Consider the following 25,886-nt stretch of genomic DNA (forward strand, 5'->3'; position numbering starts at 1 on the left):
TAAAACTTGCAGGACATGCAAGAAAAAAGTTAAATACATTATGTGGATATGTATCTGCCTACTCTGTAGATGTACCCATTCTTACAGAAAAAGATGCTTGCAATATTAGTAATTAGCTGCATAAAAGTTAAGTGAAGGTCTTAGCCCAGCAGCACTCGCGCAAGAGCAGATAGCAATGTCATAATGTAGCCTCTGTCTACTAAAAAATATCCGAATGATCTGAATTATTTATCATACAGGTGCCAAACGAGAAGTACTGTACTTTCATACAGATACTAAATGCGGTTTACTGTGCTTTTAGCTACTTTATTTCGAAAATTTTTCAAGGCCACCTACCTACCCACTTCCCATACATGTACATCATTGTAAATTGGAGACTTCTGTATGAGTTTTGGCAGCATAGCGAACGGGAAAGCGAATATTCTTGTACAAAAGCTTTATCACATTCTACGCATACTTTTACGTACAGAAAACAATTCTTTCTTTATTCTTATCCAGTATAGTTTTAATAGTATCCAGTTTCATTGTTAGGTTGTTTGAGCAAATGGAAGCGGCATTGCCAAATCGCTATGTGGTATTTCACGAAGAAGGCACCCACGCCACTAGTACAGACACGCTCGGAGCCTCAGTTAACTATCGTCAGAAATGCAGCTCATATGTAGGAAACCACAGCACTTGGAATTCAAATAAATAGAATCTCACAAATCGCATTACACTATTAATAAAACAACTCGACTTATGGGGACATAGAGCATGACAGCGAGTTTTTCTTTCCTCTCTAGATTCCTATGGATGTCTACCAATTTACACTAAAATAGAACCATGTAGTTGATAACAGAATGGATCGCGTGTTTTAACCTTGTGCAAGACTGTTTAAGTGTTTTAGAACCCAATAAACCGTATTAACAATGTGTACCATTGTACTCAGCGCCAGTCACTTCCTCGTAGTATCAATTAACGAATAACGTATGAACAACTGCTGTGCTGTGATAATTCGCCAGAGTGCCGCCATCTTAGTTCTTTCGAGTATAAAAGGAGGTATGACGGCCGCAATCGATGTCTTCTGTGGTAGAGGAAAGTGTCAATACGGATTCCTCAAAAGTGCTAAATATCCCTCAGGTATTAGAGAGGAAGACGAGACCAGCCGACGAATGTTTGGTCTGTGGTCATTACTGGAGAACCTGGACGATCTTGTTACAAACGTTGGCGACATAAGTTACACAGAGAGGTACACTTCTTAGGCAAAAAGAATTTAAATGTGCTTACACCCATTACCGAAAAATTTTGATATAACATTATGCTAGGTAAAATCTGTGATCAACTGGACAGACAGCACACGTTGTTGACATACCTACCTTACCTCCGAGCAAATGGACTCGCCCGTCCCAAGTCACCGGCGTGCGCACAATCGAGGGAAACACAGTCACTTGTGAGCGAGCGTCTAACGTAACGGTGTTACTATGTTTTCGAAACAGGAACAACGGAGGTGGATCAAGATTAAATGTGACAGAGGTCGTACAGCATGACAGTGTCTTCAAGGTCTTCAAGAGGCGTGCGGGGAATTGGCAGTGCCGTACAGAACAGTGGCATGTTGGGTAAAAGTCTTCAACGATGGTCGGCAAACTGTGGCAGACATGCATCGGGCAGGTCGTCCTCTCGTCTCTGAAGACGAAGTGCACGCTGTAGCCGCGTTAGTGGACAGTGATCGATGCCATACGATTCGTGAGCGCGTCCACGAAACCGGATGAGCGCATACGACTATGCTTCGCATCCTGAAGGAACGCCGGCCGCGGTGGTCTCGCGGTTAAGGCGCTCAGTCCGGAACCGCGCGACTGCTACGGTCGCAGGTTCGAATCCTGCCTCGGGCATGGATGTGTGTGATGCCCTTAGGTTAGTTAGGTTTAAGTAGTTCTGAGTTCTAGGGGACTGATGACCACAGATGTTAAGTGCCATAGTGCTCAGAGCCATTTGAACCATCTGAAGGAACGCCTGGGCATGCGAAAAATTGCATCACGATGGGCTCCGCATGACTTGACGGAAATGCTGAAATGGATGCGTTACGACGCTGCTCAGACGCACTAGGAGCGCTATGAGCGCGAGGGAGAGGCTTTCTTACGCCGTATCGTAACATTGGATGAGACATGAGCCGCATCGTACGAGCCAAAAATGAAAAGCCAATCCAACGAATGGCGTCATTATGGGTCGCCGCGAAAGTCGAAAGTGTGTCAGAGCCCCAGTATGGTGAACGTTAATGGTGATTCCCGCGCACGACTGTGATGCTGTTATCCTAACGCATTGCGTTCCTCCACGGCAGTCCGTCAATGCACAGTATTACTGTTCGTTTTTGGAGCATCACCTGCGACCAGCTTTACGATAGAAGCAGCGACACTTTCTGAGCAACCCACCCATCATTTTACACGACAATGCGTGGGCGCACACAGCGCAAGCTGTGGCTGCTCTGTTCAGTCGATGGGACTGGGAAGTGCGCTATACCATCCACCATCCACCCCGGACTTAAGTCCTTGTGACTTAGATTTGATTCCGAAGATGAAGGAACCACTTCGTGGCATTCGCATCAGAACTGTTCCAGAGATTCGACAGGCAGTAGACCGCTCCATCAACAGAACAGGCTCTGCTAACGTTATACTACGCCTTTCACATCGCTGACAAGTGCTTCTACATAACGCTGGTGACTACTTCGAACGACAGTAACAGGTATAAACATGTAACTCTTTTGTATCGTCTGTGAATAAATAGTTGCCACTATTTAAGTTCCAACCCTCGTATTTAGCGTGGAGTCTGATGACTGGCTATGTTCCCGGGACGCAGCTTCCAAGCGCGATACAGCTTATGTTGCGAGAACTCAGAAGCGAACACAGTGGCGTGATCGAGTTCCCGACATTATGTGTGTGTACCTTTCAGGCTCTGCAAAAACAAACACGGCCGTTTTGTAGCGAGGTGTGTGCATCCCGATCGCTGCATTCTCAGTACTCCAATGTATCGCTACCTACCACTACTATTTTACTGTAAATGCAAATACCTCCCTGTGTTTAAAGCATTATGTAAAGCTTGTTTGTGCATTTTGCAATAGCTTATTCTTTTTCCCAATTGTGTTTCGTATACTATCTGTTTCTGACAGTTGTCTAAGCCATATACTCCTATTCCCGTTTCCTGACTTCGATGTCTTCCATTTCCAGTTTTCTTTTTTCGTATACATAACACATTAACCTTCTTTAGCGGTTTGTTAACTCAGTAGACAAACTGAAGAACACTGTTCAAACACCACACAGTAGCTGTTCTTAAGTTACACTCCTGGAAATTGAAATAAGAACACCGTGAATTCATTGTCCCAGGAAGGGGAAACTTTATTGACACATTCCTGGGGTCAGATACATCACATGATCACACTGACAGAACCACAGGCACATAGACACAGGCAACACAGCATGCACAATGTCGGCACTAGTACAGTGTATATCCACCTTTCGCAGCAATGCAGGCTGCTATTCTCCCATGGAGACGATCGTAGAGATGCTGGATGTAGTCTTGTGGAACGGCTTGCCATGCCATTTCGACCTGGCGCCTCAGTTGGACCAGCGTTCGTGCTGGACGTGCAGACCGCGTGAGACGACGCTTCATACAGTCCCAAACATGCTCAATGGGGGACAGATCCGGAGATCTTGCTGGCCAGGGTAGTTGACTTACACCTTCTATAGCACGTTGGGTGGCACGGGATACATGCGGACGTGCATTGTCCTGTTGGAACAGCAAGTTCCCTTGCCGGTCTAGGAATGGTAGAACGATGGGTTCGATGACGGTTTGGATGTACCGTGCACTATTCAGTGTCCCCTCGACGATCACCAGTGGTGTACGGCCAGTGTAGGAGATCGCTCCCCACACCATGATGCCGGGTGTTGGCCCTGTGTGCCTCGGTCGTATGCAGTCCTGATTGTGGCGCTCACCTGCACGGCGCCAAACACGCATACGACCATCATTGGCACCAAGGCAGAAGCGACTCTCATCGCTGAAGACGACACGTCTCCATTCGTCCCTCCATTCACGCCTGTCGCGACACCACTGGAGGCGGGCTGCACGATGTTGGGGCGTGAGCGGAAGACGGCCTAACGGTGTGCGGGACCGTAGCCCAGCTTCATGGAGACGGTTGCGAATGGTCCTCGCCGATACCCCAGGAGCAACAGTGTCCCTAATTCGCTGGGAAGTGGCGGTGCGGTCCCCTATGGCACTGCGTAGGATCCTACGGTCTTGGCGTGCATCCGTGCGTCGCTGCGGTCCGGTCCCAGGTCGACGGGCACGTGCACCTTCCGCCGACCACTGGCGACAACATCGATGTACTGTGGAGACCTCACGCCCCACGTGTTGAGCAATTCGGCGGTACGTCCACCCGGCCTCCCGCATGCCCACTATACGCCCTCGCTCAAAGTCCGTCAACTGCACATACGGTTCACGTCCACACTGTCGCGGCATGCTACCAGTGTTAAAGACTGCGATGGAGCTCCGTATGCCACGGCAAACTGGCTGACACTGACGGCGGCGGTGTACAAATGCTACGCAGCTAGCGCCATTCGACGGCCAACACCGCGGTTCCTGGTGTGTCCGCTGTGCCGTGCGTGTGATCATTGCTTGTACAGCCCTCTCGCAGTGTCCGGAGCAAGTATGGTGGGTCTGACACACCGGTGTCAATGTGTTCTTTTTTCCATTTCCAGGAGTGTAGATATCTAAAAGAGGTCGATGTGTCAAGCAGACTTTCCGCATTACCTATTAAAAACTTATAAGCTGGTCCCGTGACCATGGCATCACTTTTCGTTCCTTTATAGTAGCTCCATTTCTAGTTTTCTTTTCTTTTTTTTATACATAATTCATTAACCTTGCATAGGAGATTATTACAAAGTAGATTAACTGCAGAATACCACACACAGATTGACATTTCATTGTATACAGAGAGGCCCCTCACTGCATCAGAGGTGTACACATTCCGCTTTTAACCTGCCCATGCTTGCCTGTTAACCAGGCAGGCAAGCTGGCGCACGTTATTAGCAGCACAGGTAGGCTGCTGTGTTCCCATCCAAGCCGAGCTGTGCATAAACCAAAGAGGCTAAAGAAGTCTTGCTTGCCTGCCCGTCTTCCCGTAGTGCTACGATGGGTAGCAGTTTGTAGTGTACACTTCACTGTTGTGTCATGAGGAGGGTTCGGAAATTGATGAAAAGTATTTTTTCACTCGAGCATCACAAGACGAGGGTCAATTAAATATACATTCATTTTGGTCATTGTGGGCCAGAAAAAGGTGCATTTTATTTGGCCCAGAAAAAAATTGTCTTTATTGCGAATTGTTTAATATCAACGACGCGTTTCACCGTTTCGAGGCATTATCAGATTGTGTAAAGTAGCTAGATGTGTAATCCACCCGTCATAAAGCCACGCAAAATTTTCCACATTATATGGCTTTATCAAAGAGGGGTTACATATCCAGCTACTATTATATAGTCTTATGATGCCCCGAAAGGGTGAAACGCGTCATGGATATCAAATAATTTCGCAACCATGCCTGTTTATATTCTGAAATAATTCGAAACTGGTTGCTGTAGCCTCTGCCACAACGCGACGGAATAGTTTTTATTTTATTTATCCCTTTTTCCTTTTTGGCGTATTTCAGGCTTATTAATCTGTTTCGACATGAACAGTTTTCTTTGCTAATTCATTCTCCTTGGTCTAGTACTGCCTATTCTCAAGTCGAACCACCAACTGGTCATCTCTAGCACATGTTTCCTGTAGCACACAGAGCTATAATTTTCGTAAAACAGAGAATCACTCGAAAACAGTTCTTAAAGATATTAGAGATCACCTTGTTGTATAACGCAACATACCTTACTTGCAATTCACTTAAACCTGTGTGTTATATATTCCTTACATTTTTTTTAAAGAAATGCTTGCATATTACCCGCTCTACCCCATCAACAGGGCAGAATAGGACAAGACATTTTTTGTGGTATTATCGCTAAACTCTGAAATATAAAAAATATCATCTTATCAGTAAGGCCTAAAGTTGTTTAGTGAATAATTGAGACTAATGAATACGAAAGTTTATGAACTCAGTTCAGGTGAATTTAGGCCAGATAATCTGAATTAACTTATTAACAGCGATTATACTCTGGTAAAGAAATTGTAAAATCGAATTCTGAATCTTGTATGTCTGCTGTGATCTTTTGCGCCATCTATAACGAATATCGCAGTGATATTCTAGTTCGCGTTTTCAAGATTCTTGGTGAGCGTGTCATCTCTGATGGTGCTTCGTATATGGACTGAACATTTATAGTTAACGTATATTGACGAAGTTTGGAGAGTGATATCAAATGGAGACAGTTACTTAAACGCTTCTGTACCCTGGAAAGGCTTATCGGAATTAATTATCGTCATACATATTCATGAAAGAAGAAACTGCAACCAGATATTAATGAACGGTTTGAACATCGATTTTTTGAAACTTAGTTTGTTTCACAGTATTGAAAAATTTCTACACACGAATGGAATTCAGCATTCTACGTTCAGGATCTGACACTGAAGAAGTGGACTTAATAAGGGGATAATTAACTGCACGAAGATTTAATGCATGTTCCCCTTTTGCTGGTCAGACTACAGTTACGCACCTGCGGCGTAGCTACACAAGGTCTCATCGACTATATAAGAACAAAATGTCCTTATCCATTAATTAATTCGTCGTAGGAATCCTGTATTTGACATCAGGAGCGTGTCGGGACAGCGCACCTCGAATCTAAGTTCGCATACATTCGAAAATATGCAGGTTGTGCGAAACTTCTTTCAGCTGTTTACATTAATTTCGTCACTCAGTTCTGTTAAGTTACCCACTACAGAATTCTTAATACGAACATGAATAACGTCGTTGGATTTTACCTGCTAATCTTAGGGCATTAAAAGGAGGCAACACAAGTTTCACAAAATAATTCAGTAACAGTCGCTCGAATTTTGTTTTAGTTCAAAATCGATGTCATGTCTTCAAACAAAAATTTTAAGAAACTGATGCATGTTAAACTAAAATCCTTATGTATAACTCACTTTTAAATATCATTTGCTTTTATGAAACCGCTTGCGGCAAAAGCATACCATACTTAATGAAAATCATTTTGGGATATAAAATTTTAATTTCCAATTTCCTTTTTGCAGGAACCTCGTGGTCGACGTAAACCTGTTGTCTATTATTGGGGCCATGAAACAACTGGAATACGACAGCTCATTCGATAAGTTCTGGAATTTCACAAACGCAGAGTTCAGTGCTGAGAGTGGCTTCCTGACCGCAGTCACTTTCAATGAAAAGGTGGTCAAGCCGCGGCCCTGTCTCATATCGCTGGGTAACATCCACAATTTGGGCGGTACCAGTGTCGAGGAACTGAGTCTTTATAACAACAAGGTCAGCCCCACAAATCTCACGTTTGGACCAATGCCAAAGCTAAGGATACTGCGTCTTGTCCACTGTTCTTTATTGGATTTTCCGGATGGTACGTATATACCCCGCCTATACGTTTGACAATAATTTTCCTTGAAAGTTCTACATTAATATATCTCTCTGTCTCTCAGTCTTTCTGTTCTATCTCTTATTGACATGTGCATTCTCATAAGTCAACACATACCAACAAGTCAACGCACTCCTCCCAATCCCACAAAGCACTGAAAGGCTTGCAGCGAAGAGGAGTACACTTTCGAGATTGTCACACTTGATGGTTTCCAATTGCCTTACCAGGAAACAGTTAACTATCTCGCCATAATCTTGGGTGAGCATCTAAACTGACAAGAATAAAGTGTTGCAACGTGCGCATACCTCTCCTCTGCGTGCATGCATTCCAAAGGTTTAGAAAAAAATTTCCACTTGAATGTAAAAAAAATTAGTTCAGTCTTCTGTCCTGTGAAATCTTTACTGCTGTGATTTATCTCAACATGGCACAAATAATTAAACCACCACACAATACGAGGTTGCTATGAATGCTTCTGGAATATGTGCGTAATATTCAGTTGTGTGAGGATGTTAGTCATTCCTGTTCTCAGCTGGATGCGGTCAGATAGGCGACGCGATTTTCACTTGCTTCTGTGTTTTCATTGCTTTCTTAGTCACTGTTGTCCTAAGTAGCTCTATTCGCGTATCATATGCCATTCATGATTCCATGACTCGTATCGCATTGGATACGTAGATTACCTAGGCTGTAGCTGTACATAACACTAAATCATTTCCACTCCTTTCTTAGTTTCAGCTACAGCACCCTGGAACAAACCACCCAACAGCCTGCGTCTCATCCAAAAGCGCTCTGTATTCAAAAGGACATTGAAGCTTTATCTGTTACCACCGACGTAGCCTCCTACTTGGCATATTCCAGCAGTTTTGTTCGACAATGAACCAGGATTTCGGCCACAATGTAAAGTATTCATGTTTTTCTCGTTCTCATCAATTTTCATTTTCTTTCGTCTATCTCAGCTGCTACAATTACCATATTTGTTCTCCATCTTCATCTCAACAGTCAACCTTTTCTCCACAATTTTTTTTTCTTTTTGTACTGCTGCCATGCATTTCTGTTAAATGTCATTACCCACGTTCTACATGAACGGAAGGGATTGTTAATAACGCAGATATTTCTTAAAATCCATATATGCATTATTATACATATTGTCATTGTATCATTATTAATAACGTTACTACCTGCAGTATTTCATTACAGTTATCATTATACAGAGGTGTACAAAAATATGGGAAAACCGAAAATGCAACACACTACCACGACTAATACATTGCAGGAAATCCATTGGCTTTCAAAACAGCTTTCATTCGTCTCGGAATGGGTAAATAAAGGACCTGCGTGCTTTTCAAGGGGATTTTATACCATTCTGCCTGCAAAATAGGGGCAAGTTTTGGTAACGGTGATGGAGGTAAACAGCGATGCGCACATTTCTCTCCAGAGTAGACCACAAAGGCTCACTAATATTGAGATCTGGTGACAGCAGTGACTAAAGGTGATGCGACACTGCATCCTCATGTTCACAAAACTAGTCCTGGACGATCGGATCGTGTGAACGGGGATACTGTCGTCTTGGAACGTCTCATCACCAATGGGGAACAAACATTGTTCTATGGGACTGACCTGGTAAACCAAAATACTCACATAAACCTTGGCAGTAACAACCTTGCAGAGTAACTATGGGGCGCATGGAATACCACGCTATTGCTTTCCAAATCATCCCCGAACCCCCACCATGTTTCACTCTTGGGACGTAAACTTGGTCAGAAATTGGAAACAGAGTGAAACAAGACTTATACGACCAAATGACTTTCTTCCATTGCTTCATAGTTCATCACTCAACAGACTCATTCGTCGGTGTTATGACTTAACGGATAATACTGTTCCGCTTTCCTTGTATGCGGTATAAATCTTAGATACGATGCCTCTCGAAACACCAAACGCTTTGGGTACATTGATTAAGGAAGCATCCACCATACGAGCGCCAACGAGCTGCCCACGTTCGAATTCACTTAGTTCCGCCATAACGCACTCATAACTGCACAGAACACTATTCTGACCACGACTGACTGTATTGAGCACATTGCAAGGTTGCCGTTCGTGGTCAGATACAACAGCGTATCCTGCAGGCTTAGCTCGCATCTGCATATATGCTCAAGCACGCTTTTCTCGCGGTGGTTCCATATTTTGCCCCAACCACTTTATATTATACCTCACTAGCGACGTCTGATTAGACGTAAAGGAGGCCTGGAGGCCCTAATCTTCCCAATTGAAATAAAGCAGTGAATAAATTAATAAATAACCCAGTACGTTGTCCTCGATGGTGAGTGTTCATCGGAGGTGAGGGTATAATCTGGAGTGCCCCAGGGAAGTGTGGTAGGTCCGCTGTTGTTTTCTATCTACATAAATGATCTATTGGATAGGGTGGATAGCAATATGCGGATGTTTGCTGATGATGCTGTGGTTTACGGGAAGGTGTCGTCGTTGAGTGACGGTAGGAGGATACAAGATGACTTGGACAGGATTTGTGATTGGTGTAAAGAATGACAGCTAACTCTAAATATAGATAAATGTAAATTAATCCAGATGAATAGGAAAAAGAATCCTGTAATGTCTGAATACTCCATTAGTAGTATAGCGCTCGACACAGTCACGTCGATTAAATATTTGGGCGTAATATGGCAGAGCGATATGAAGTGGGACAAGCATGTAATGGCAGTTGTGGGGAAGGCGGATAGTCGTCTTTGGTTCATTGGTAGAATTTTGGGAAGATGTAGTTCATCTGTAAAGGAGGCCGCTTATAAAACACTAATACGACCTATTCTTGAGTACTGCTCGAGCGTTTGGGATCCCTATCAGGTCGGATTGAGGGAGGACATAGAAGCAATTCAGAGGCGGGCTGCTATATTTGTTACTGGTAGGTTTGATCATCACGCGAGTGTTATGGAAATGCTTCAGGAACTCGGGTGGGAGTCTCTAGAGGAAAGGAGGCGTTCTTTCCGTGAATCGCTACTGAGGAAATTTAGAGAACCAGCATTTGAGGCTGACTGCAGTACAATTTTACTGCCGCCAACTTACATTTCGCGGAAAGACCACAAAGATAAGATAAGAGAGATTAGGTCTCGTACAGAGGCATATAGGCGGTCATTTTTCCCTCGTTCTGTTTGGGAGTGGAACAGGGAGAGAAGATGCTAGTTGCGGTGCGAGGTACCCTCCACCACGCACCGTATGGTGGATTGCGGAGTATGTATGTAGACGTAGAAATAAGGCTTCTTTCAAACTACTCCCTCAATAGCGATTATTCAGTTAATATTGTCTTGAACATATCTCGGAAGCCCTCAGAATAACTGTCCAGTCTGTTCTGAATTTCCAAAAAATTTATTGCGACTCTGAATCAGTGTAAAAAATAACTGTTGTAAATGTAATTTATGGTTCAGTTTCTGTAGCTTTATGGCCTCCTTTTCGATTGGCAGTCTGTAACGAAACCCGAAATTTATGCGTTTTTCACTAGATTATGACACGAGTCTGCAAATAGAATACGTACTGCTTCGTGACACGTATCTCCTTCTTCACGTAAGATCATGCAATTTTAACACCCGTCGTCATCGAACTAGTAATCGAACGCCTCAGTTGCACCTCGTACGTATCGGTTACTCAAGATGGTGTCAAAATTTTTAATACTTTTGTATTTCGGTTAATTGTTGTACCTTCAAAAAGAAGTTGAATCTTAAATATAGGGATCGAACAATAACAGTAAGTAATGAAAGACATACACAAAGATGGTCTTTGCTCGTTGACTTCCAGTGTAAAAATGTATTTCAAACCCTGACACAAGAGACTTTTCCCAACGTCCTATCTATCAGACGTAAGATATTACTCCCACGCAAAAACTTCCCAACGCTAATGATATATCCGTTACAAACTGTTAACTGTTTAAGTTGAGATCCTATAGACTATGTATGTGTGTGTGTGTCTATGCTCGACGGCATCTACAAACATTGCAGTCGTCGATATGCTTCTCCACGAAAAGTGAATTTACGAAACGAAGCTGTGCTAGAAACCAGTGACGCGACTGTACGGTACACAAGCTCAGTCAGCGCGAGAAGGCAAGAGGGCTTTTAGCTCTGTTTCTAACGGAGATTTGGTTTGTTGTAATGTTTGCGGGAGTGACAACGACTTGGTCTTCACCAACATTCCATAAAACGGGTAGAGAAAATTGCTGTTAAAGTCTTCACGCACCCATAAGCAGCGTGCACAAAACTGTAAGTAACAAAAAACTAAAGAGAAAAATCATTTCCGAAGAAGAAGAAGGAGGAGGAGGAGAAGAAGGAGGAAATAACAAACGCCACAATTTTTAAAAAAAATGTGTTGTGGCTGATCTGTAACAGAAAATGTTTGGCCGACTCTATCCTATGATAACTAAGTTTCATTTTAGGAATAACTCATGACGCTAAACAAAATATATTTTGCTCAATAATCACCACGTTGCCACCTAAAATGGAGGAAACCAGTAAACCGCCGATTGTTTAAAGACTCGAGCTTTCATGTGTAAAACTGCAATAATCTTCTAGTTGCTTTTCAAGTGAGTAAACGAGTCCAATATTTGACGTTAAGCAGGTAAGAGAAAAAATGTTCAGAAAATGTTTACAATTATGTTTAAAGTTTGTTGGAAGTCGCTAACACTGGATGAGCATAGTCTTAGATATTTGCTCTCCGTTTTAAGCAGAAGCTAGTCTTTCGTGCATCACAATAAACGAGGGTCATTCAATAATTAAAGAGACAAATTGGTCTGGAGAAAAAAGCGTTTATTTTTAAAAACCAATACTTTTTCTACTTTTCAACATAATCCCCTTGAACATTTATGAACTTGTTCCAACGGGCTAGAAGCTTTTGTATTCCGGCTGGAAAGAACTCTTTATCTTGACATTGGATCCAATTTACCACAAACTTTTTCACGTCTTCGTTGTCCAGGAACCTCTTCCCACGTAATGCCTTTCACAAATGAAAATCACTAGGTGCTAAATCAGAACTGTAAGGGGATGAGGCAGTACTTCCCAGCCAATTTTGTCGATGGTTTCACGGGTTAGTTGAGCAATATGAGGACGTGCGTTGTCTTGCTGGAGAATCACACCTCTACTCTGAGATCCACGACGTCTCTCTCTCATGGCTGGCTTCACCTTGTTTAAAAGTAAATCCAAGTAGTACTGGCTATTCATTGCACGCTGTTCTTCGAGATAATCACATAAAACTGGACCTCCAGCATGCCAAAACCTCGTCAGCATGACTTTTCCCGCTGATGCTTGGGTTTTGAATTTTTTTCTTGACAGGTGAGTTGGGGTGCTTCCGCTCCATGCTTTGTGTTTTTGATTCTGGCTCATAATAGTGAACCCAAGTTTCATCACAAATTAAAATTTTGTTTAGGAAGTGCTCACCATCACTTTCATAACGTTCCGTAAGCTATGTGCACACTCTCAACGTTGTTTCCTTGTGTAGCCGCGTCTGCTCCTTTGGGACCCATCTTGCACGTGCTTTGCGGCACTCCATCTTGTTAAAGATAATGTTATGAACTATACCAGTACTAACTTGAACCTTATCAACTATCATTTCCACAGTCATACGGCGGTCGGCACGAATGATATCATCAATTCGACTTTCAAGTGAGGGAGTTGAAACTGCAACTGGTCGGCCAGAACGGTGTTGGTCAGTCACTGAGTCGCGACCATTTTTGAACTTCTCTACCCACTTGTAAAAATTTTCACAACTCATACATCCTTCACGACCAACTTTAGACAGTGTACAGTATATATTCACTGGTTTCTGGCCTTCAACAAGTAAAAAACGAATAACAGAACGTTGTTCAACTAATGTGGACGTTTCAAGCGGACTCGCCATCTTGAAATGTATTTTCGAGGTTATAAGTAAAACAAGGTTGATACATCAGCTGATCAGGGATCATCCCAGCGATGCCAACTTCAAGCCATAAAAGTACCAAACTTGCTCTACCAACAGTCTTTTCCCCAGACCAATTTGTCTCTATAATTATTGAATGACGCTCGTATATGACGTCATATCTTCTAAAATATGTGTCGTACAATGATATAAATTTGAAGGTACTTTCAGTGGTATATGTAAATATTGTCTGAAATATGTGGTACGAATAGTGTTAGCCACAAAGTAGTAATAAATTAAAACGTCATGCTTGATGGTGAAGTTCGACTGCATGAACAGCGAGACTGCCGGAAGCGATAAGCGTTATTCTTTTCGTCATTCTGTGGGGATGTCAGAGAGAAAAGTTTCATAAACATTTGAAATTACCTGTATGTGTAAGTTTCGTTGCGAGTAGCTAAGCGCCCTCATTCTCAAATGCTGGATGATATAGTCTGGGTCTTTTGCATGCGGTGGCTTACACTGCATCAAGAAATATACACCGAAATTACAAAAGTGATGGCATACCACCGAATATAGTGTCAGGTCTCCTTTTGCCCTGCGTAGTGCAGGATCTCGACGTGGAATGGACTCAACAAGTCGTTGGAAGTCCCCTGCAACAATATTGAGCAATGTAGCCTCAATAGGCGTCCGTAATTGCGAAAGTCTTGACGGTGCAGGGTTTTGTGCATGCACTGATCTCTCTTTCATAAACGTTCGATGGGATTCATGCTGGGCCATCTAGGTGGGAAAATAATTCGCTCGAATTGTCCAGAATGTTCTTCAAACCAATCGCAAACAAATGGTTGTTTGGGAAAATGAAGTTCATAAATATCTGCAAATGGTTTCGAAGTAGGCGAAGATAACCACTTCCAGCCAGTGGTCACTGTAATTGGACGAGAGGACCCAGTCCATTCCATGTAAACACAGACCACACTATCATGGATCTACCACCAGTTTGCGCAGTGCCTTGTTGACAACTTGGCTCCATGGCTTTGTGGGGTCTGCGCCACACGCGAATCCATCAGCTCTTACCAACAGAAATCGGGACTCATCTGACCAGGCTATGGTTATCCAGTCGTCTAGGGTCCAACCGACATGGTCACGAACCCAGAAAAGGCGCTGGAGCCGATGTCGTGCTGATAGCAAAGGCACTCGCGTCGGTCATCTGCTGCCATGGCCCGTTAACGCCAAATTTCGCTGTACTGGCCTGATGGCTACTTTCCTCGTACATCCCACATTGACTTCTGCGGTTATTTCAGGTAGTGCTGCTTGTCTTTTAGCACCGACAACTCTACACGGACGCCGCTGCTCTTGGTCTTTCAGGGGAGGCCGTCAGCTACTGCGTTGTCCATGGTGAGAGGTATTCTCGGAACACTCTTAACCTTCTGGATATCATGGTTCTGAATTCCCTAAGGATTTCGGAAATGGAATGTCCCAAGCGTCTAGCTCCAACTACCATTCCGCGATCAAATTCTGTTAATTCCCGTCGTGCGGCCGTAAGCACGTAGCACATATTTTTACATGAATGACCTGAATGCAAATGACAGCACCATCAATCGATTTCCCTTTCATACCTTGTCCACGCGATACTACCGGCATCTGCGTATGTGATATCGGTCTCCCATGACTTCTGTCATCTCAGTGTACACAGTTTCTGACTATAGTTCATGTCTTAACGTGTTCGATCTTTAACATAAGATTATACCTCTCAACGAGTAGATTATGAGAGCATTTTTAATTTTGTAATTCCATGAATAATTATATGAAGTGAAAGGTCCCGAGTTCGAGTCTCGGTCCGGCTCACAGTTTTAATCTGCTAGGAAGTTTCATATCAGCGCACACTCCGCTGCAGAGTGAAAATCTCATTCTGGAAATTTTATGAAGTACTGAAAATCAAAGTTTTGTTGTCCCTGGAATCTTTCAGATAGGCAACGTGCAACTGAGACTGGATACCACGAACCGGGTTATCCGTTTAATAACAAAGGTTTTGCCGTATCGTCTTGTGTGTAGTAAAATGAAGTTCGTTTTAATGTGATGCATTGGAAATGATAGGCCACAAGCATTGCCAGTTTTTGGGTCTTCTCTCCAAAGAAGTCGACGAATACCCCTACATTTACTCTTGTTGTGGTAGATTTTTTGATTCTGAATGGTTGGTGGGATGTTCTTCAGAAAGAGATAGTCGATTCTATGGTCTTCATTTGTTCTGATGCACCGCGACCACTCTGTTTTTGTTCAAATGGTTCAAATGGCTCTGAGCACTATGGGACTTAACTATTGAGGTCATCAGTCCCCTAGAACTTAGAACTACTTAAACCTAACTAACCTAAGGACATCACACACATCCATGCTCGAGGCAGGATTCGAACCTGCGCCCGTAGCGGTCGCGCGGTTCCAGATTGAAGCGCCTAGAATCACTCGTCCATGGCGGCCGGCTCCACCTCCATGCTTAACCGTTGGAATTAAGCAGTCAGGATTGTAGGCTTCTTTTGGCGTCCTCCAGACGTAAACCGGCCCGAGGTTTGAAATAACGCAAACATTGACTCGTCGGACCATATGATGTATTTCAACTGCTGAGCTGTCCAGGATTTATGCTCCTGACACCATGTTTTACGCTTCTTTGCGTTGGTTATCGTCACTAATGGTTTCGGTATAGCAGCTCTTCCATGAATATTCCCTTTATGGAGTTCTCGGCGGACAGTGTCGACAAATACGCGGTCATGAAAATAGCTATTGATCTCTAAAGTCACTTTAGCTGCCGCAGTTTTGTGTTGTTTTTACACAATTCGTGTTAGTGTACAGCGGTCTCTCTCATTCAGTTTTGATTTGCGCCCACTATTACGTTTACACGATGATGTCTTTCCATGTTTTGTGTAGGTTGCCACGACTGAAACAGTTGCTCTTGAAACATTCAATAAGTTGGCTGTCCTGGTTACTGATGCTCCAGTTAATCGGGCCCCCACAATCTGCCCTCTTTGGAACTTTATTAGGTCTTTCATTGAACGTCGACCTCGGCCTCTGAATGCAAATACGAAGTGTGAACTACTCGTAAACAACCTGCACTGATGCCCAGTCCGTACTGAACACACACAGTCCAGTGGGACATGTGCCTCACCTGCGTTGTTGTTCATCAAACACAACCATCCCATTACTACCACTGTTCACATTATTTTGCCTATCCCCTGTACATTTAGCGTAAGGACAACGAAGGTAAAAAGAGATACACTGGATTCGCAGGTGGGAGCATGGCAGTTCATATCCCAGTCAGGCTATCCAGGTTTAGGTTTTCCATGTTTTCTACATCGCTTACGGCAACTGTTGGAGAACGACGATTCAAACCCACGTCTGGCCATCCTGATTTAGGTTTTCCGTGATTTCCCTAAATCGCTTCAAGAAAATGCCGAGATGGTTCCCTTGGAAGGGCGCAGCCGACTTTCTTCCCTAATTCTATGAGACCGATGACCTCGCTGTCCGGTCCCTCCCCCAAATCAACCAACCAACCAACTGCTGGACTGGCTCCTTTGAAAAGTACAGCGTCAGTTTCCTTCCCCATCTTGTGCTCGTTATCTAATGAACTCGTCGTCGACAGGGCATGAAATATTTCCTTCGGTTTTGAGAGCAGAGCAGACGTAATGAACCGAGAAGGAGGTGTAGGGTACAAAAAACCAAAAGAGCTTAATAAACCGAAAATTCCTTATTGAAATTTTAAGAGTTACTGAGTGTGGTAACATTACACATAAGTCTTAGCAGAGCTTCCATTGATAGTCTGTAACGTAAACTGTGGCAGATGCGCACATCCAGATGCCGGCGCTGGAAGAACTGGACCTGGCAGACAACACGCTGTTGACGGTACCGGCGGCCATTGCGGGTATGAAGAAGCTGAAAACGCTGAACCTGTCCAGGTCGCGCGTGCAGCGGCTCGCGGGCCAGCTGCCGCATCTTCCGCAGCTGGAGGAACTCACGCTCCGCAACACGTTCCTGTGCTGCCTGCACCAAGAGCAGGACGCCTTCCAGGGGGTCCCGAATCTGGTGTTCCTTGACATCTCGCAGAACCAGCTGACCTCCCTGGGAGCGGCACTGCGTGGACTCCACCAGCTGCAAGTCCTCGACGCCTCAGACAACCAGCTGACCGAATACCCGGAGCTGCAGCTCCAGAGCCAGGCGGCGCTGACTTTTGCTCACAACCGCCTTAGCACTATACCACACTGCAGCCAGTTTGGAAGTAGCAGCAGCCATCTGGCGTTGGACCTACACGACAACCAAATATCTCACTGGGATGGAGGTCCTAACATCCTGAGGTAATGAGAAATACACATTACTGAAATGAAATGACACTATTTCAGAGATTTTACTGTTCTCTTACATAATGGTTTTATGTAAACACATCAAAAAACGTTTTGCATCACCTCGGTTAGAGTTCCGGAACCTGTACAGAAAACTGGAATAGAGATCAACATAAACATCATTTCTCCCACTTTTATTGTTCATGAAAACCACACATTGGATGTTGTACCACCATACAGCGAGACCTTCAGAGGTGGTGGTCCAGATTGCTATACACACCGGTACCTCTAATACCCAGTAGCACATCCTCTTACACTGATGCATACCTGTATTCGTCGTGGCATACCATCCACAAGTTCATCAAGGCACTATTGGTCCCACTCCTTAACGGCGATTCGGCGTAGATCCCTCACAGTGGTTGGTGGGTCACGTCGTCCATAAACAGCCCTTCTCAATCTATGCCAGGCATGTTCGATGGAGTTCATATCAGGAGAACAGGCTGGCCACTCTAATCGAGCGATGTCGTTATCCTGAAGGAAGTCATTCACAAGATGTGCAAGATGGGGGCGCGAACTGTCGTCCATGAGGACGAATGCCTCACCAATATGCTGCCGATATGGTTGCACTATCAGACAGAGGATAGCATTCACGTATCGTACAGCCGTTACGGCGTCTTACATGACCACCAGAGGCGTACATCGGCCCCACATAATGCCACCCAAAAACAGCAGGGAACCTCCACCTTGCTGCACTCGCTGGACAGTGTCTACGGCGTTCAGCCAGACCTGGCTACCTGGTTGAAGGCATATGCGGCACTCATCGGTGAAGAGAATGTGATGCCAATCCTAAGCGGTCCATTCGGCATGTTGTTGGGCCCATCCGTACCGCGCTGCATGGTGTCGTTGTTGCAAAGATGGACCTCGCCATGGACGTCGGGAGTGAAGTTGCGCATCATGAAGCCTATTGCGCCAGTTTGAGTCGTAACACGACGTCCTGTGGCTGCATGAAAAGCATTATTCAACGTGGTGACGTTGTTGTCAGGGTTCCTCCGAGCAATAATCTGTAGGTAGCGGTCATCCACTGCAGTAGTAGCCCTTGGGCGGCCTGAGCGAGGCATGTTATCGATAGTTCCTGTCTCTCTGTATCTCCTTCACGTCCGAGCAACATCGCTTTTGTTCACTCCGAGACGCCTGGACACTTCCCTTGTTGAGAGCCCTTCCTGGTACAAATAAACAATGCGGACGCGAGCGAACCGCGGTATTGACCGTCTAGGAATGGATGAACTACAGACAACACGAGCCGTATACCTCCTTCCTAGTGGAATGACTGGAACTGATCGGCTGTCGGACCCCATCCGTCTAATACGCGCTGCTCATGCATGGTTATTTATATCTTTGGGCGGGTTTAGTGACATCTCTGAACAGTCAAAGGGACTGTATCTGTGATACAATTTCCACAGTCAACGTCTATCTTCAGGAGTTCTGGGAACCGGGGAGATGCAAAACTTTTTTTGATGTGTGTATATAGACTGAAGCGGCGAGCGAAAACTTACACCACGAGTGCCGAACTTGGGTCTCCCGCGATTCCCAGCCTTGATACACGTTTTCACTCCCCTCTTCAATCTACATACATAACATGATATCTGTGTGAGACCAGTAAAGTCTCTGAAATTGTGTCATTTCATTTGTATAAGTACTTACACCTGATTTCAGGCTGGATGCCCATTTTCGTTCGATGCTGTTCCAGCACATGGAGAGAGTCGGCAATTCTGTTCGTGTTTAAAGGGGAATTTAAAGTTTACTGGTGCGGCAGTGAGAATTTGGATGGAGGAGGGAGGCATGGCAGGGTAATCCGTGCAGTTGTGTGAACCGGTGGTGGCTTAGTGGCTCACGTACCTGCCTAGCAAGCAGGAGACCTGGGTTCGATTCCCAGCCTTGGTACAAGATTTCACTCGCCGCTTCAGTCTATATACATAAAATATATTACTGAGATCGAGTTTTTCTGCGTTTTGTGTATCGTAAACACCTTGACAGTATGCGATGCGACAAATGTGTTGCCAGCGCTTGATGCTGTCCTTTCACTTGTACGGTAACAGTGTGTGTGTACGCCATGAGCAGACTCGAAGCTTCAACTCCATAGAAGTCCTACTGCGATGCTGTGATTCTATGTCATCCGGAAGAAAATGCGTCACACTTTGTGTCTGATTACCTATTGCCTGCCTGTTGTTGGTGCGATAGTATTCACCCATTCTTTGCTAAGTGTTCTGATTGATATCACATCACTAGCGAAACTCAGGTGTCCGGGATGAAGTGTTAGTTTGACTTGTCACATGTAGCCGATAACTTTATGAAGATTTTAATATATGCTATCAGTAAGCTGCTTTTACACTCAGTTATTTATGAATAAGTACCGGGTGGCTATAATTAGAGTGCAGCTACTCACAAAGGTCCGTTGTGGGCTCCACTCATCAAATGGCAACGAAACTTGGTAGATACTCTAATGCGTTAACACGGAGCTGATTTACGCTGAAAAAATTTTTGTTTAAATTTTGGCCAAAAGGTGCACTTCTGCCGCTGTGAATCCAAGAAAAACGTATAGAAATGTGTCCCTATATGTTGGATTAGGAACAGGACGAAGACAGAAAAGCTCAGACAAGTGGGAAAGGCATAATGTTAATCTTATTATTAACTGCCGCTTACACAATAGGTTCAATATAAGCACCGGAGACGTCGACGAGATGCTGCATCCGTAAAACGACGTGACCAAGAGTTGCTCGCAGCGGTTCTGGTGGACTCTGAGCAACGTGTTACTGTATACCAGGGGTCTCCAAACTACGGCCCGCGGGCCGAAACCGGCCAGCGAGAGCCGGCAAACCGGCCCGCGTTAGCTGGCCAGACATCCCCGGTATCCGGCCCGCCAAATATTTGTGGTGGTACCTATACTGCCAACAAGTGAGTTTCGAGGCCTATCGCGACCAATACACCTGACATTGGCTCTGATACTCGCTACAAGACTACATAACAAAAATTATTGTTGCGCCGCTTGAAATAACAATGCGTTGACATACTCTACCTCTGTTACGTCTTGCAGTAATAGTGTTGTTAACAATGGTTTTGAGAGTTCGTTAACTTTGTTAACTTTGCAGGACGCTTTCGTGAAGAATGTGCAGTGACATACTTTTTTATCGGTGAAATTCGCCAGAATAAAATACGCCAGAATTTCGGTCAGGTACGTCCAACAATCAAAATTATGTAATTAAATATAAATCGTAGTTCGTTTCAGTGCTAGTTATTCCCACAACCTTAGATTTTTGCGATTTGATCTTTCCTTTAGCCTTACATTTCGGTGATCATGGAGTGCTAGGGTGCTTTAATCCCACTAGGTAGATCTTGGCCGTTATGTTTTCGTGGAGGAGTCAATGTGGCCCGCGGACTAAAAAGTTTGGAGACCCCTGCTGTACACTGGCTTTCAGATCAGGTAGAGACCGAATGTGTCGCTGTAAACACGTTGTTTTAGGTACTCCTAGAGCCAAAAGTCACTTGGATTCAGATCAGGTGACCTTGTAGGCTCTACACCTGGAAATTCTCTGGAGATAACACGTTCGTGGGAGGTTGCATTAAGCAGATCTTTCACTGGGCGAGCGACGTGAGGTGTTGCCCCATCCTACGTGAAAACAGTGGTTTCCATACAGTTGCGCTCTTTCAAGGCAGGAATCACATACCGTACAAGGAGACTTCGATAACGTGCAGACGTCACGGTTCACCTGACAGGGAATTTGTGTGTATTCTCTTGAAAGAGGAACGGACCGAGAATATAGGTGCTTGTGAATCCACACCTTACAGTCCCATATGGCGAGTGTAATGACCCTTGGTGCACAACGCCTGGTTTAGTTGCGCCCCAAATTCAGCAGTTTTGTGTATTCACTGCACTCTGTGGTGTAAAATGTGTCTCGTCACTCCACAGAATATTGTCCAAGCACATAATAACTTAGATCTGTGCCAGAAATCGAAGACCGAATTCAGAACGTTGCTGCTGAGGTTTCAGTTGCTGCAGCGTCTGAATCTTGTGCGGACATCAAAGTGAAACGGACCGCAAAACTTCCCGTACTGTTAACCATGGGATGAACAATTCTCGAGCACTGCCTGGGGCACGTGCTGCATGGTCAGTTATAGCAACAGCGACCTCGTCAACAACTTCCACCAGGATAGGGCGCCTTCCTGTTCCAGGTGTCACACCAAGCTCATCCGTGTTTTCGAATTTCATATCATCTCCTTTAAACATTTTAATGGCATTGGGCCTCTCCTCAAGCCTTTCAGTCGGCGATACTCTCTCAGTGTAGCAATGTAAATGCTACGGTTTACATAAAACAGTTTCACTAACAGCGCGCTGTCTCTCTTCTCGATAGTCATATTGTTCACTAACGTTATGGCTTGTCCAATAACAGCGTGGATGTCATACCGTTGTACCAACAGTGTACAGATTTGCACATGGTGACCAAAACTGTAACAAAGTTTTTTCCAGCGCAACTCGATTTCCCGTTAACGTGCGAGGTGCCGGGGTTAGCAGTGTATTTAACACTAAATTCTTTTAGAATGTTCATATGTAAATGATGCTCTAAGCCCCCTCCCCCCCTATTCTAACTTCGACTTTTGCTGTTGCACATGGATTAAGAAGAAACGCGAACTGACTGTAATCGACCCTGCAAGTGGAGTAGAAAAGAGTTTGGCACCTGCAATAATTTAATTTGATAGAAATTAATTAAATAAAGGAAAGTTTCATTAATGTAGTGGGAAATGAAAGGGTTGCTCTACCGATTAACAGAATGAAAGTTCTGTCCAAAATAACAATTTCATTTATTATGACTAAACTCAAAATAATAAACAAAACACATGAAACATTTACAATACATCAAATTGGATCAAATTGGATACTCAAATAAATGCTGTGAAGGTGAAGTTATCCATAAACTAGATTGTGACATTTATGACGAAGTGGTATGTGGAGCCAATTCCTTGCAGCTCAAATCTTAAGAGAAACACACAGCCAAACCAACATTAATTGCTGCTACAGTAGTGGGAAGTCAGACAATGAACACCCAAGACAGAACAAAGTTAGAAAAGACGAACAGGCGCGCTCTGCTGAGCTCTGATTATCACCTAGCAAAATTCCCTAAGCTGTCGGTGCAGCGGACATACATTACCAAGCTGTCTTCTTAACTGCAAGAAAATTCTTTTAGAATTTTCATATGTAAATGATGCTCTAACCGCAGCCAAAACCTCTCAGACAAACAGAAGCTAAACGATGTCAAAGTTAGCGTAAGGAGGGCTATGCGTGAAGCGTTCAGTGAATTCGAAAGTAAAATTCTATGTACCGACTTGACAGAAAATCCTAGGAAGTTCTGGTCTTACGTTAAATCAGTAGGTGGCTCGAAACAGCATATCCAGACACTCCGGGATGATGATGGCATTGAAACAGAGGATGACCCGCGTAAAGCTGAAATACTAAACACCTTTTTCCAAAGCTGTTTCACAGAGGAAGACCGCACTGCTGTTCCTTCTCTAAATCCCCGCACAAACGAAAAAATGGCTCATATCGAAATAAGTGTCCAAGGAATAGAAAAGCAACTGGAATCACTCAACACAGGAAAGTCCACTAGACCTGAAGGGATACCAATTCGATTCTACACAGAGTACGCGAAAGAACTTGCCCCCCTTCTAACAGCCGTGTTCCGCAAGTCTCTAGAGGAACGGAAGGTTCCAAATGATTGGAAAAGAGCACAGGTAGTCCCAGTCTTCAAGAAGGGTCGTCGAGCAGATGCGCAAAACTATGGACCTATATCTCTGACGTCGATCTGTTGTAGAATTTTAGAACATGTTTTTTGCTCGAGTATCATGTCGTTTTTGGAAACCCAGAATCTACTATGTAGGAATCAACATGGATTCCGGAAACAGCGATCTTGTGAGACCCAACTCGCTTTATTTGTTCATGAGACCCAGAAAATATTAGATACAGGCTCCCAGGTAGATGCTATTTTCCTTGACTTCCGGAAGGCGTTCGATACAGTTCCGCACTGTCGCCTGATAAACAAAGTAAGAGCCTACGGAATATCAGACCAGCTGTGTAGCTGGATTGAAGAGTTTTTAGCAAACAGAACACATCATGTTGTTATCAATGGAGAGACGTCTACAGACGTTAAAGTAACCTCTGGCGTGCCACAGGGGAGTGTTGTGGGACCATTGCTTTTCACAATATATATAAATGACCTAGTAGATAGTGTGTGTCGGAAGCTCCATGCGGCTTTTCGCGGATGATGCTGTAGTATACAGAGAAGTTGCAGCATTAGAAAATTGTAGCGAAATGCAGGAAGATCTGCAGCGGATAGACACTTGGTGCAGGGAGTGGCAACTGACCCTTAACATAGACAAATGTAATGTATTGCGAATACATAGAAAGAAGGATCCTTTATTGTATGATTATATGATAGCGGAACAAACACTGGTAGCAGTTACTTCAGTAAAATATCTGGGAGTACCATGCGGAACGATTTGAAGTGGAATGATCATATAAAATTAATTGTTGGTAACGCGGGTACCAGGTTGAGATTCATTGGGAGAGTCCTTAGAAAATGTAGTCCATCAACAAAGGAGGTGGCTTACAAAACACTCGTTCGACCTATACTTGAGTATTGCTCATCAGTGTGGGATCCGTACCAGATCGGGTTGACGGAGGAGATAGAGAAGATCCAAAGAAGAGCGGCGCGTTTCGTCACAGGGTTATTTGGTAACCGTGATAGCGTTACGGAGATGTTTAACAAACTCAAGTGGCAGACTCTGCAAGAGAGGCGCTCTGCATCGCGGTGTAGCTTGCTGTCCAGATTTCGAGAGGGTGCGTTTCTGGATGAGGTATCGAATATATTGCTTCCCCCTACTTATACCTCCCGAGGAGATCACGAATGTAAAATTAGAGAGATTAGAGCGTGCACGGAGGCTTTCAGACAGTCGTTCTTCCCGCGAACCATACGCGACTGGAACAGGAAAGGGCCCTCCGCCACACACCGTTGGGTGGCTTGCGGAGTATAAATGTAGATGTAGAACACGACCTGGCGCACCGAAGGCGATGGCTGGTTGCTTCGACGTCCCGTCGTGGTAATGATAATGTCGCGGGTATGTTGTTGTTGTGGTCTTCAGTCCTGAGACTGGTTTGATGCAGCTCTCCCCGATACTCTATCCTGTGCAAGCTTCTTCATCTCCCAGTACCTACTGCAGCCTACATGCTTCTGAATCTGCTTAGTGTATTCATCTCTTGGTCTCCCTCTACGATTTTTACCCTCCACGCTGCCCTCCAATACTAAATTGGTGATCCCTCGATGTCTCAGAACATGTCCTACCAACCGATCCCTTTTTCTATTCAAGTTGTGCCACAAGCTCCTCTTCTCTCCAATTCTATTCAATACCTCCTCATTAGTTATGTGATCTACCCATCTAATCTTCAGCATTCTTCTGTAGCACCACATTTCGAAAGCTTCTATTCTCTTCTTGTCTAAACTATTTATCGTCCACGTTTCACTTCCATACATGGTTACACTTCATACAAATACTTTCAGAAACGACTTCCGGACACTTACATCTACACTCGATGTTAACAAATTTTTCTTCTTCAGAAACGCTTTCCTTGCCATTGCCAGTCTACATTTTATATCCTCTCTACTTCGACCGTCATCAGTTATTTTGCTCCCTAAATAGCAAAACTCCTTTACTACTTTAAGTAGTATAGCCCGAAACAAATTACCCTGGTCTGGATGTTCCAGACTAAAGACTTCCTAGCAATACAAATGAGCCTCTGAGGGAGACGAAGAAGGCCCGCCACACAATCACTGATGGTACAGTGATTGATTTTAACAAGCAAAATCACAAAGGAACTCCGATACAGTCAACTTTAGCCAAAACTGCTCAAGACAGACAACATAGGCCGCTTGTACGCAGAACGCTCAATTGCCAACTGTACTCGGAAAGTTACGTTGAAGTCGAAACTTCAACAACTTCGTCAAACAGTTACAATTAAATAAAAGTATATTAGACAGCCAACGAAAGGCAGGCTGTCCAGAGCAGCGAGAGCTCAGACTTGTAACCTACTCCGACCGGA

The 25,886-nt window shown here is 44.3% G+C and overlaps 1 protein-coding gene across 1 annotated transcript in view; it reads left to right on the forward strand.

The window, feature by feature from the left end:
* The window catches only part of LOC124595270 (toll-like receptor 4), a 104,649-nt gene that overhangs the window by 34,371 nt on the left and 44,392 nt on the right, over nucleotides 1-25,886 (forward strand). The window contains exons 2-3 of the mRNA XM_047133945.1: nucleotides 7,198-7,529; nucleotides 17,248-17,758. Coding sequence (XP_046989901.1) covers nucleotides 7,241-7,529; nucleotides 17,248-17,758 — 800 coding nt within the window. The 5' untranslated portion in view covers nucleotides 7,198-7,240. The remainder of the gene's footprint in view (nucleotides 1-7,197; nucleotides 7,530-17,247; nucleotides 17,759-25,886) is intronic.

This window comes from Schistocerca americana, chromosome 2 (genome assembly GCF_021461395.2).
Source record: "Schistocerca americana isolate TAMUIC-IGC-003095 chromosome 2, iqSchAmer2.1, whole genome shotgun sequence".
Lineage (NCBI taxonomy): Eukaryota > Metazoa > Arthropoda > Insecta > Orthoptera > Acrididae > Schistocerca > Schistocerca americana.